Below are 14284 nucleotides of genomic sequence, written 5' to 3' on the forward strand. Positions count from 1 at the left end.
TGAAGATACTAGGTCAAAACAATGTTGAAAGTCATTAAGCATTGTTAATTCAGCCAATTCCTGATTTGCATATTTTTAATGAACTTTCCTTAATGAAGGTCATATATCTTGATTGACTTGGCCAAAGTTGACGAAACATGCTATGTACATGGAAGATACTATGATACAACATTATTGAAAGTCATTGGGCATTTTTATATATATCTGGATTGCATGATCAAAGTTGACGAAAATTGGTATGTATATTTGAGATACGCTGATATTACAATCATGTACGCTTTATCAGTTTTAGATATTATTACTAATTTGCGTATTTAACTAACTTTCCAAATTAGGGATATAAGACTGGAAGGACCCTAAACAGTATATGAACCTTGCTATGAATATGGATGAGACAATTATGTGGTATATAAGTGAAAGATATTTTGCATTCCATGTCAGCTAATTTACAATTTGCGTATCTAATGACCTTTCTCCGTTTGACATATTTAGCTTCAAGGACTTGACCAGAGGCAATTACACTGTTATAAAAGTCGTTATACAATGACAGCAGTCAAAGAAATTAAGTATTTCTATTTCAGTTAATAACATATTTATATACTTAATTCCCTTTGGAATTAATCTGAGGTGAATATTGTTCGTGATGTTGATCATAACACTTTCAATGAAGTGGCAAACATGTGGCAAAAGTTAAAATTAACAGACAACTGCAATATACAATGAAATACGTGAGAAAGTTCAGTTTATATCTGGTTGTTTTCGAAATTTCATTTGTCATGTCTAGAGGCGTAAGACATGTCTCTATCCATTTGTCTCAAAAACGTTAAAGGACATCTCTGAAGGTATTGAAGGAGTGCAAAGGACCTTTGTATAAGTACAGAGCACGAATACATAGCTCTTATAATTATAATAAATAAATTATGTACATCGGTCGTTCCTGTAACACAAACTTGAACCAAGTCAGCGTGTGCCTATCATACCTCCCTAGAACTATCTCTGTGAAGTATTTCAAACACAATAGTCCATATCTGTTAATTACCCTGAACATGTTCGTACTACAAACTTGAATGTCTTAGTATGTGCCAATTATGGCTACTCGTCACTATCACTGTGTAGTATATTAAAGAAAACAGTCCATATCTTTTCCCCGCCATGAGCAACTTCTTGTTATTTCACAGACACGGAGGAATATTACCTTGAAAAAACAACTCAAAGCTATCGTATATGAGCTGTCGACGCGTTCTTTAGTCGGGGCGATAATCCTTTGCGTTTGGTAGGATTACCAGGGGTGGGGGGAACTGGGAGAGACAATTGACATGATATGGACTATTTTCTTTCAGGTACAATACAGCAATAGTTTGGGAAGCACACAATGACGCAGGTCGAGCATAGACATACTAAGAAAGCGGCACTTTCATCATCTTAGTTCGTGTTACAATAATATAAGGTTATTCTCAAAATACCGGGATTTATGTCCGAGTACACCGTAGCGTACGATGTACGAGGACATAAATCCCGGTATTTTGTAAATAACCTTATTATTAGACACCCTTTAGTCCAACTTTACTTGAAAGAAGTCGAAATTTAGGCGTTTTTGGATGCTTCTGCACTAAGCGATCGCGAGCAGACTTGGAACCCGTTCAGCGCGTCCGCCAAGCGCACAGAACGAAATTTCAACCCGCGCTGCCCAGTGCGCATGGTAGAAATTTGACGTCAGCAGCATAATTTCACTCAAATTCACCGGTTTTGGACTGACAATGATTTGTTTTGTGAAGTACTGAATGTTAAGAATATATATTGTTGTTAAAATGTAAAATATTCTCTTCTTTTTTCTCTCGTTGACGTAAAAGGTGTTTTGAGGTCAAAGGTCAAATAGCGTGCAATAACACCGCGTCAAAGTTATTGGACTCCGCGTCCTCTGATACCGAAACTTACTGTACGACGAAATTCCATAGGTTACAGACGTAGGTGTATAATAATGTTTAATGATTAGTGTTTATCATAATTAACAAAGGAATGTATTGCTAGCTAGCCCTTCTGGGCGGAGATATGACATGTGTTCCAAAGAACCATAGAGAAAAAAGTAAAATAACGCAACTTTGCGTAAACTGGACCCAATTCTGCACATAATTTGAACGCAAATCTCACCGGGAATCTACAAATGACTGAGCTATTGTGATTGAACTGCAGACCTAGTGTCTACAGTCTTTTGTTGAAAATCCGACCTGGAGATAAAAACCTCATGAAAGTCACGAGCCACTGGGACCAAAGTCCACTGACCGAAACCCGTGCCTTTTGCTTGGCCGAGTAAACAAAGTATATATAATTCTTCTTTCGCTTGACAGGTTTATGTCAAGCAATCTTTGATAATTCGGTTGCACACTGCTGTTATCAGCCTTCACTAGGCAAAGTTTGTGGATCGATAACAGTTGTTTGCAGGTAGGATGACTGGCATGCATGGCAGTGCCGTAGCCTGCAAGGCGAGGCGAGGTGAGGCGAGGGGTACTCTCCTGCTCCCCCCAACTTTTATGGGTTATATGTAAATTACACACAACTTTACAAAAAATTGCAATATTATGAACATATTAACAATTAAACCTTAAATTACGTACAAGGAATCTTCATGTAACACGATTGGAGCTAATTTGGGATAATTGAATGGTGAAGTAATATATGTTTGATCTGCAAATGTAAGCTCATCTGCTTTCCCTTTTAAGTTACACAGTTATTTTTATTAGTAATTTGTAATATTGCAACAGTCAGCTACTTAGCACCTAATACTTTTGAGAAATTTTAAAAATATGAAAATCCAATTATCCCAATTAGTTCCAAATGTGTAATATATTATATGGAACTGAGGTTCACTCAATTCAAAAGTGATTATACTACTCGCTAATATTTTACTATTTGGTACGCTGGCTTATAACCAAAAATGTCTCCAGTAATTCAGTCAATTTTTCGAAATTTTAAATACACGATCACACGGAGAAGAACGTAGAATCTTACCTTCGTTCTCACCACGTTACATTCTAAGAAGAGTAAGCATGTGTATATTACAACGCACGAAACAACGATGTAAAGTCTCATAATTGAAGGGTCAAATCCAACTTCATCTGTTTGTTTGATTAATCTTACAACGTCAGTAGCAATAGCGATAGGCCAGTACACAACCAACAACCAGGTCAAATGAGGTCGATTCCAATATTCCAGGTAGTTATAGTACACCAAACTTATCAGTCCAGAGAGCAGTGCACACAGCTGAGGTACATACAGGTGAGGTTGTGTTTCAGGGTTTCTGGTCAGATCTGTTAAAATACCTTCACCAACACCACAGAGTAACACTAAATTCAAGAGAATGGACAATAACCATTTTCTTTTGTGTCCCGGATAGGGTAATCGGAAGTCCCATGAATAGCTTCGTAACCTTGCGAAATAGCCGAATATGATCAGCACTGTACACAGGAGAAGGGAAAAGCACAAATGTATTCCACAATAGAAAATATCGAGACTCCGCTGACTTTGGCGACAGTGAGTAGCATTATCGCCCCCATCCAAAAACCAGGGCGTGTGCTCAGGCGATGCCATTGCAGCCTATGTATTTAGGTTGCATTGTGAGTGTAGGGTATGTATCGAAATATATATATATATATATATACATATATTGATATATGTGCTTCGGCAGAGGTCAGATTTCTGGCCTTGATAAGACCAGAACATCTGTCGCTCGAGGGCGCTCATATTACCCAAGTCCTCTATGTCTAATGTTAAGCAGCGATACACTGGCATTCTGAAGGTGCAGCCAACGAAGCTGTTTGTGCTAAAGGGTGTTCCTGCGCAGATACAGCGAGCAGGCAAATTTAAAAACTAATCTCTGGGCGAGGAACAAAAGTCAATTTTTACAGTTGGCGGGGAAGAAATTTCAAATTAGAGAGAGCGGGAGAAAATTTCTGGCAGAGGGTACCGGCTCTCGGCTGTGCCATTTTTAGTTCACTGGAGCGTAGACAATAAGATCATATATAGGGGTTGTCTGAATGAATATAAAAAATCGCCTCGTATACACTGTACGAGTAAGTGAAGAAGCGTACATTTCTTCTCCAAAAGTCAGTTTTCGGCAATAGCAACGGATTTATTTTTTCAGCAATTTTAACACATCTTACGAAAAATATTTCATTTTTCATCAAACCACTGAATAAGACGTAATTGTCTACTCCTAAACTCATGAGATTATATCCAAGTGAAACCCACCAATTGTGAATGAAATGATTTATGTCATTCAAGTGATGATGCTATGAATACAAAATTATGGTACAAGACAAAAGCATTACAACTTTTGATTTGATACGTGTTCAGTCATGCACTTACGAATGAATTTTCATAATTATAGTGTGTCCACAAATACTGCATCGAAATTGATGAAACTGTCTACAGATGTTGATCTCACAGTGTTGTAAATACAATTTCATGACACTTGGCGGTATCGTTTAAATTACTTGCTCATTTGCATATAGATAATGATATTTTTTGTGTTTAGGGTGAATGTCCAGAAGCACTGCATCAAACTTAATGAAATACGGTACAGAGGATAATCGTCAGTGTTATCATAATAATAGGATGTAAAAATGCATGGCAACATCCTGTCGATTAATTACTGATTGACTCATTTCATGACCTTTTGTAATAAAGATGGTAGCCTAGACAGCTTGTCTGTTTTAACCAATGGGACTCATCCTCAATCATTAAACTCCATCTGTATCGCAGTATGTTTAATCGCAGACCAAATTAATAAAGAGGACTTTATCTCCGAGGAATTGTAATCAAAGTACCCGTTAACAAGTGACGACTGTATCATAAATGATGACCTTTCAAGAAATAACCTTGGATAGTACTCGCACTACAAACTTTGAAGACTTATTCATATGGAATTGTTACCAACTTCCCATTATCAAGACAAAGGTTGCTCCGGCCCACTACTCTCGGAAACTAAGGACAAACCTATCGTCTTTTTAGTTATACGTGTAGTTTTCGTCTTGTTGGCCTGGCATTGCTGTCACCTTAAGTCAGTCGTTTTGTTTTATTATCACATTTTAAACAGATATTGTAGGGGCCGTAGCCTGCGGGCGAGGGCAGGGAGCAGCCGCTGTCCCAAAGTGGAATGTTCCACATAGTCAATATGTAAATACATTCAAATTACCAAAATCCTAGTTAAGCTAGTCTCTGCTTTCTTGGCAATTTGCGATTGTAGAGTGTCCTTTGTACCGATAAAGATGCCAGTAAGTTCTCCTGGAAGCTCAAAAGGCAGACAGAAACATTGCCACGGGGAATATCAAAATCATCTTTTACTATTATTTGGATGACAGTGTAATTGATTATATTCATTTACATTAATTTCACAGGTAACATTACATCTGTTTCCAAACAGTTTTCTACATGGGACAACTGCATGTATGAACAAATAATGCAAAAAGTTCCATTTGACTATTGCCACTAGGCGCGTGCTAACTGATTTCTGCATATTTAATTCAGTATAGACTATGAAAGCATTGAAACATAATTAAGGCACTGGGAAATCTATTACAGATATGTCGTCATATGCCGAAAATAGTTTCATTTTCATCCAGACGATGTGAGCGTTGTTAGATGACTCTAATAATGTCCCTTGACCAACGCAGCAAACATGCTTCCTTCCTGATTCTTCAATTTCTCCGGCGAACCAAACTCGACGACTCTCCCTTCACTCAGCACCAAGACATTGTCCGAGTCAAGTATAGTTGACATGCGATGCTAGAGATAAAAAAAATGTTGATTATCAAACGACGATAGCCAAGACATCGACTGAAGTGTGGTTGTACCGCGAGCTATCGACTAATCTTAACGTATGACTTACTTGAAACGGATCAGTCATATATACCTCCTATTTGAGTAGATTGCCACTGGCCTTGCAACGGCTACATACCTTTCTCTCAAACGTGCTTACCGAAATTGCGCTTTTGCGTTTACCCTTGAACGATAACGCAATACTTACGGCTTGAATACCTGACTTGATACAGCCTTCCATGTTGACCTGATTAAAACATGCCTTCTTTTAAAACAGCCCCTGCTTACCTTAAGATATTTCCGTTGGTTTTGATGTTAGGTTGGTATTATGACATTAAACTGGTCCAATAATCACTTTCATTCAAGGCAATACATTACCAGGGCCATGGGACATTTGAGATTTACAAATTTAAGTAGGACCATCCTGAACCACTGATAGTTAGTGGTGGTACCAGGTGTCCGGAATGGGTAAGCATACCCTGCTAGCATGCTACGCCCGTCAGGATTGGTCCCAATTGTATGAAGTGATACAGTATGTGAATCACTCTAGTAAGTCAAAGCCGGGAATGCTGTCGCTAATCATTTGAGTGACCGAGGTGTCATATTTGGCCACAATATCATCACATCGACCGTAAAACTTTTTGAAAGTCCTCACGAGTCTTTTGGATGTATATCCCTGTCTCACCAGTTTTGATATCAATAAGCTGTGTCTCATTTGAAATCAGCAAACATTGCCTACATCAATCTAGAATCGGTGATGTTTCACATTTGCTTGTTCTTTGCTGTTCTCGTTTGCAATTGCAACCCATTGGAATAGGAGACCACGTTCAAATCTTGCAAATCTGCCAGAACGGCCGACCAATGGGCAAGATTTTTACAACCACCTCTTCTTATATATGGATTAATGACGTGGATTAGAGAGGGTAATTAAGATATATAAACTGTTTTAGTTGAAATACTATACAGAGATAGCGAGGGTAAAGTAATATGCCTGCAACAAACTGTGGTATAATGCAAGCTGTTTGGCTCCTGCGGGGTACAAAATTTCAACGACATCTTCTATTGTAGCGGATCAGATGTTGAGAGGCAACTATCAGCTAGCAAAAACAGCAAAGGCAAGACAAAAGTGGCAACGTCGCTATTTCTACATTTTATTTTAATCGGATTGGGCCTATATGTTTGAGAATTACCTGTGGAGGTACAGACTATGTTTTCGAGCAGAATGCTACTACCCCGTGTTATGGCAAACCAATCAAGGTGCAGCGTGTCAGGTGTCGAGCATAAAATAGTCACACTTTTCAGCATATGTCAAGGTTATCGACGGATAAACATATCTTTCTGCTAATGATTTTCTATCTTTTGTCGTGTTAAATGCATTTACTAATTGCTGCCATTTAAAACTTTCTTGACAATGCAGATCTAGGTTTACAGTTCGTGTTTTGGATTTGGATGGCATGATAGGTAACTGTGCATTCGTTTTCAAGATGTAGGTATCTCTAAACATAGTAAAACAGCTATTAGAAAATGTTTACAGCTTCCTTTGAATGGAATCATTGTAGATTACCCAACCGCTACAATTATGTAACATTTAAATTTCTTGAAATTGACAGACAAATTAAGGAGTAGGGTGCAATGCGATCAGTTGCATTTCCTTTTCATATTTTCAACTTTTGTAAAGTTTTGGTAGAATGTATGAATTACTCACAGCGATTGTCAGTACTGTCTTGTCAGCGAAGACTGTTGAGAGAACTTGCTGTATAATAGTATCCTATAACAGAGAAATGCAAAATCAAGATATTTTCTATCATTGTTTATTTTACGAACGGGAGACGATCGTATGAAATATTAACATTCAAGCTCCTCGGTAAAGAGCTATAGGGGAGATTTTCAAAATTGTATGTTCTTTGCTGATCTAGGTATGTAGATTTATTTGGAAAAATGCTGAGGTGTATAGTATTCAACGGTTAGTTTTAATGAAAATATGACAGTCACTTTCTCATCGGATTCTTTAAAGAGTTCTGCCATTTTGAATTTCAAAAATCAGTTAATTTGAGTCAGACGGTTGTCTAATTCAAAACAAATGCGCTGTTATTAAATCATGACTAGTATGTTAGCTTCTTTTAGCAAAACATGAGTAATTATTCCACAAATTTTAACCTATACCGTACCATTAAAAGATAGCTCATATCTTAAATTTGCAATAGAACGGGTAATGATGACAAACCCCTGCGTCACTCTAAGCGACCTTATGGTGTAGACTATCAGTTTTTAATGTCTGCCTGCGCAGAAAGACGGCAGCATTGTTGAAAGGCGGTTCAAGTCCAAATATTATACGGATATCAAACACCACGAACTTATGTATTCCTTCGTTGTAATTCTGCTTTTTTAAAGTCGCTGCCACTATGTTGTCAATGGTAAGCCATGGCGTTTAAACGTACCGTCTTGACATCTATTGATGCCGTGGCTTCGTCCATGATAAGGATCTTAGCATTCTTAAGGAACGCCCTTGCAAGGCAGAAAAGCTGTCTCTGACCAACGCTGAAATTTTCACCAGCCTCAATAATATCCGCTTCTGCGAACGAGACGACCAACACATACAGCCCAGTTGCCATGGAAGTTTTAAGAAATAGTGCCAATGTCACTGGGCTTCCATTTTTTGATCACAATCTACTGAAATGAGTGTGAATTCTGTCTTTATCAAACACTCATTTCATTTAAATTTCAAAAGATTTGATGAGTAACAATACTTGGAACAACCTTACGAACAAATTTTCAACGTGTGTTCATTTTCTATAAATAATTTTTTGCCTAAACTATCAAAAATAATAAAATTCATCGGTCAAAGAAAGACTTTGATGGCTCCGATGTTACATATGCTGTACTGATGAAAAACGTTATAAAGCGTACTCAGAAAGATTTTTGAACTTTACAAGTCCTTGGCATTTAAAATTAAAGATAGACATAACTGAAACAGATATAATATTGTACCAAATTTCATCGTAATTTGCACAAAACAGAAAACACTCTGACATGCGAACCAGTAAAAAGTAAATTTGGAAACTGTTCGGCTGGAATTTTACTTAAACATTATATTTTGACCAGAAATGAGAAAATTGCCCTACAAATCCACAAATTCATAGGAATTTTTGCAAATCAATTAATCCACATCACCCTTTGGAACTTATCAATAAACTTTGAAAACTAATACACCAGCATTTTGGAGAATCTTGTAAATTAGGTGAATTTAGCTGAATGTTCACTCATCCAAATTTCGTCATCATTTCGACATTTGATAATCAATTCCTCTAAATAAATTAAAATCCAAATTAAAGAAGATTTCTAAAAAGACTTTTGACAAACATTTGGAAAAATTCGTTCTCTCTTCTTCTCTAGAAGGGATACCACACAATCTCTAAGGTGATAAATCAATACGCGAAGTCTCTATCTATTATATACCTACCCAATTGACCGGGAAGTTCAGCGACGATTTCTTTCAACTGAGCTATTTCTAAAGCTTCCCACAGTTCGACATCGTCTTTTGTGCTTTCTGGGTCGAGATTGAACCTTACATAAACGATAATTAACATAAAGTCAAAATGTTGAGCCTGGTATGGTACTCTTGTAGGCATGTGTATAAATATATAGAATGTGCGTTTCAGGACCTAATACCGCGAACATAAAACGGTATTGCATCGGAAAGCATGCAGAGGTGGTATCGATTTTTGTGTATCTTCTGATATGCATATCAAATGAGCACTTAAGAGTGAAATCTTATATTATGTAGAAGCGAGAACGGTTCCTCTCATTCGTGACTTTAAAAAATAGTTTCTATGGAAATGTACAGTACGATTTTGAAAAGTCCGTGTCAAAGCATTTGAACGAAGTGACTACAGTAACCGACTCGCTTTCCTCAAAAACACAATCCATATATGTGAAAGAAACGTCAAGAGCACTTAAATAATAATTGGGATATTTCAAAACTTCACAACTACAACTTACTTAATAGTTCCAGAGAACAGTACTGGGTCCTGTGGTATGATGGCCAGCCGCGTACGCAAAGTTAACAAAGGCACGCGACTGATATCCACATCATCAATTACTATGCGCCCTGAAATAAAACAGTTGTCATAAAAACCATGCCAGAAAGGCAGAAATACACAGAATAAAGGTATGACATCACTAGATCTGAATAATCAGAATATTGTCGGGCAACAGTGAAGTTCGTTTGATACAGTCAGTATTTAGCAACAATCATCATCAGTGACCTGAGGAGTAATTAGAGTTCTGTGCAGGGATTTTTTATACATAGCTACAAACCTTTCTCCCTTGAAGTGCTTTGAGTTTATATCTAAATTTATCTATCCACTATTCAGAACTCTTATTTTGAGTGCTTTCTCTTACCTTTGTATGAGTCGATCATCCTGAAAAGTGCTAAAGTAAGTGAAGATTTTCCACTGCCTGTTCTGCCGCAAATTCCGATCTTTGTAAAACATAATAGTATAAGCAACATTTTAGGAAGGAAATGCAAATTCATATATATTACAGCATATCGGTCTCACAGGATTTTAAAGTAAAAAAAGTCTAATCAGTGATACAGAACTCCCATATAGCTGTAGTAAACATAGAATTGCCCAGGCGCAGTGACAAACATCTGTCCACATTCTCCTAAAAGCTTGTGTGTTGGTATGTGTAATTGCGAGTAAAATACAAACATGCATTTATGTGAGATAATGTCTATAATTAAGTTTAGAACGCGCCAAGTGAATTTACAAGTCTTTCGAGTCATCTTGATCTTCGAATTAAAACTGTTAATGCACAGCTCTTATATTTGCCAATGTAGAGTAAAATTAAGAAATAAAAAATGGTCTACGAAAGGCAACATTATTTGAAAATATATATTCCACTTATTTACCTTTTCGCCTGCTTTAAAATGCACAGTAACATCCTCTAGGACAGGTTCTAACTCATTGCCATATCTCACCGAAACATCTTCAAATTTGATATTACCTTTGTCCGGCCAGCTAGGTCGAGGAGTGTACGTTCCTATATTTGTAATAAACGAGATAAAGAGCACTGCTGATGTTACATAATAAAATCAATCATTACCTTTATTTCGATATTTTTCGTCAAAACATGTCATCTTTGAATTAGTAAATATAAATACAGTGCTTCGACAGTAGCTGACACTTGTCGACTCATAAATTCATTTTGCTTCAACTTAACATTTTCATCTTTTATTTGACGAAAGGTGATCATTGACAATCGAGCATTGGATATATCAGAGCATGCCCTCTACAAACTCTATCTGATAACTTTGATATATGCGTATCTCTTTTATGTACAATAAAATACAAGCTGATCTCCAGCAACATTTGGCTTTAACGTTGTTGGTTCAAAGCATACGTAGAAAACCATCATCAGATGAAGCATAAACAGTTTTTCTATCATCTATTCTATGCATGGATGCAGTGATAACAGAACGAGTGTTGGAGAGCCAGACAGACACAGAAGGGTATTTATAAAAATAATCTGCAGTTACCTCTATATTCCTCAGTTTTTATCCTTGTATAGTGCTCCACTCTTTCTACTGCATTCATATTCATCTCAAATTCAGCAAACATTTGAACCATCCAATTTAATTGTCCGCAAAGCTTTGAAAGAAATGGCAAGAAACCATCACGGAGGACGCATTTATTTAGGTCCGGTCACATTGAATGACGCATTTAGATCCAGTTACGCTGAACGAAACAGATGACTACACATTCTTTTTAAGTGAGCAAACGGCAAACATGCTATGACGGAAACAAATTATGATGATTAAAGGTGTAAATGATGAGTATTACTTGTCAATCTTCGTGACTCAAAACGTAGTCATGGTGGCCATTGGTATCATAATCGTCATCAATGTGTCAATCAAACTGTTCATCATGGTCTTTATCTTTGCTAAAATATAATCGAATGAATAACAGAATGTAAACTATAATTTACAATATCCTCAACATGCTACCATTCTTAAGTATGACAATCTTGGTTACCGCAAGCCTTAATTGGAATTGGAATTTCCAGACAAGGAGTGCCTTCAGTACTATTTGACCTTCGCCAGCGAAGATTTGTCGCGGATAAGTGGGCGTTAACATAGATTTGGTTGCATATGGCATCTGGGCTACATTAGGCAGCGCGGAAGTACACTCACCGAAATAGCATATGTTAGAGCTAATCCTACCCAGTTCGGTGGGATAGCGCCGACTGTGCAGCTGATTAATGATGTTAGGGCAGAAATTAAGATTATTATTGCTCCAAGGAATCCCTGTAAAGGAATGTCAGGTGATGCGCTTTAATGTACGTATTGTGGAACAAGTATTTGGGGTTGTTGTCAACAGGGGAGAGGAAAATAAGTACTTCGGACAGTATAAGGCCACGAAACCCTATTCAAAAGGGTTGGCTCTAAACTTTAAACTGTACGTCAGCAGAATCTTATGAAGATGATTGACGATGATAACAATGTTTTCGCTTTTTGTGGGTGAAGATTAGTATCTATAAGGAAATAGAATTTAAATTATATCCCGACCTACCTACCTAGTGCCCTATTCGAAGAACCGCGTTAACACAAACTTTATTGTTAATAATTAGAAAAGTAAATATATTGCAACTCAGTGACCATGGTTGAAAATTATGAAGGAAGAAGGAAATTTGAATTTAATTAACAAACATCACGAAAACAAAGAAGGATGCAAACAGCAGTCTTTGCATGTCACGCGACATCAGATCTCTCTGCAGAACAGAAATTAAAGCAAAATGTAAGGTAACAATGCCAAGCCTCCGTGTCTGTCTAATGAGAAGTGAATCGTCGCAATCATCAAAATGTCAATTATTGATACTGTTATGTATTTAATTTATTTTGCGTAAATGAAGGTCAATTCGAGTTAGCCTAATTTACACAACATAAACTTCATTGACAAACCTTGTGTTCGATACATCAGATTCTTTATGTCAGACAAATTTAGTTCTATCCGTGATTACTAATACCTGCGCCGAAGTGATCCTAGGCAAGATTGGATTCAATATTGCTTTGAAAAGAGGAGTACAGATGGTGCTGCAAAAGCTCTTGTTTGCTCGTGTACAATTAATGTAGTGCCCTCTTTCCACTAAGTTACACGTTATTTCGTCAAAAGACGTCTACATGACTTTTGACACTCACCAGACGGATAGACAACCATCGGTAACCGCATAAGGAACAGAGCAGCGACACATTATTAGTGTCCTTGGTTTCCAACAATCGTTTTCTGAATCGATTTTCATCCCTACAGAAATTTTAGAAAAAGACAGTACCGGGGAAACTTAACTTATTAAATTCAAACGCCATTTCTAGAACGAAAAAAACATAACTTGGAACTATGCTTAATAATAAGATTAGTTAGCGACAGTGTCTTCTCTAATTTTCACCTGAGCAAATTTGGGTAAATTTTCATAGAGAAACATTGCAAAATGTACTGCTTAAAATGAAAGAGAGTATACATATTAAGTTTTCTCGACTTCAATATTCACTGCGGTCAAATACTTAAAAATATCAATGAGGAACATTTAGAAAACTGAAGCAGTTTGCAAATCAAACTTTCATCTCGTCACATACCACGAGATTCTCAGCAGTGAAAGTCCAACACTAGTGGCGCTGTACTAACTCATGCAGACACGTACTCATTTACATCAGGTAGAGGTGTACATATAGTACGTGTATATAGCATGTATACGATGAAAGAATAATCGAAAAAATGTCCTTTTTTACACATCCGATGAAATGTGTCTGCACTTCGCATCAATCTCCGATGGCTGTAACGAATGTCTACCAGCGGCGACGGTTTCTTAATCGTGAGAGTATGCGCGAATAGCATTAACACATGCCATACCCGTACGCCCTGATGGTGGACAGTCCTCCTAACGTCTCTGAGAAGTGAGCCAATGTCGGGGATTTGGTGATGCTATATAACCTCTGTAGTTCCCTGTGGATAGATGCATGAAGAAACGACACTCACGTCAATCCAATGTCAGTAACAGGACATTTTGGTTCTCTATTTCAAAGGGATGCCTTGCCTAACACTTAGAGAAAGGGAGACCGTAAAACTGTAACCGGCGGTATAGTCAAATTTTGAGATTCCGAAAGCCGTACCAGCTATGAAGCTCAATGCTGTTGTCAAAAACCTAGAAAGAAACCAAGATGAGTCGTGGCTGTAACGTTTGAGACTGATATTTTAGAATATTGATGTCCTGCGCAGATACCACAACTTGCTGTTCTATTGTTTACAGCATCGGAAGTCCCTAATAACAGAATATCAGAGCATTATGTGTGTACGTTATGCACCATCGTGATTAAAATGCATTGACCTTGTCTCATACATGCATCCGCAAAACCGAACGCAAGGATAAAACTCTGAGGAAATCATTTGAATTCCAAAGGTTCCCCAATGCTGGCTTG

At 37.4% G+C, this 14284-nt stretch overlaps 2 protein-coding genes across 4 annotated transcripts in view; both read right to left on the minus strand.

Moving 5' to 3' along the window:
- LOC139135638 (ATP-binding cassette sub-family C member 8-like) overlaps nt 1-14284 on the minus strand; it is a 94406-nt gene that overhangs the window by 32315 nt on the left and 47807 nt on the right. For 2 of the 3 annotated variants that reach the window (XM_070703140.1, XM_070703137.1), the window contains exon 1: nt 3007-3619. The exons of the other annotated variant lie outside the window; for it this stretch is intronic. In XM_070703140.1, coding sequence (XP_070559241.1) covers nt 3007-3585 — 579 coding nt within the window. In that variant the 5' untranslated portion in view covers nt 3586-3619. Of the gene's footprint in view, nt 1-3006; nt 3620-14284 lie in introns of those variants that run through there. 3 annotated transcript variants of the gene reach the window in all.
- LOC139135644 (ATP-binding cassette sub-family C member 8-like) lies at nt 4139-12144 on the minus strand. The gene is made up of 9 exons (XM_070703148.1): nt 12008-12144; nt 11354-11465; nt 10727-10857; nt 10216-10294; nt 9814-9922; nt 9275-9378; nt 8253-8386; nt 7520-7582; nt 4139-5781 (listed from the first exon to the last, which is right to left on the minus strand). Exons 2-9 carry the CDS (start codon nt 11442-11444, stop codon nt 5644-5646), a joined length of 849 nt encoding a protein of 282 aa, XP_070559249.1. The 5' UTR covers nt 11445-11465; nt 12008-12144; the 3' UTR covers nt 4139-5643.

This window comes from Ptychodera flava, chromosome 6 (genome assembly GCF_041260155.1).
Source record: "Ptychodera flava strain L36383 chromosome 6, AS_Pfla_20210202, whole genome shotgun sequence".
In the NCBI taxonomy this organism is placed as follows: Eukaryota; Metazoa; Hemichordata; class Enteropneusta; family Ptychoderidae; genus Ptychodera; species Ptychodera flava.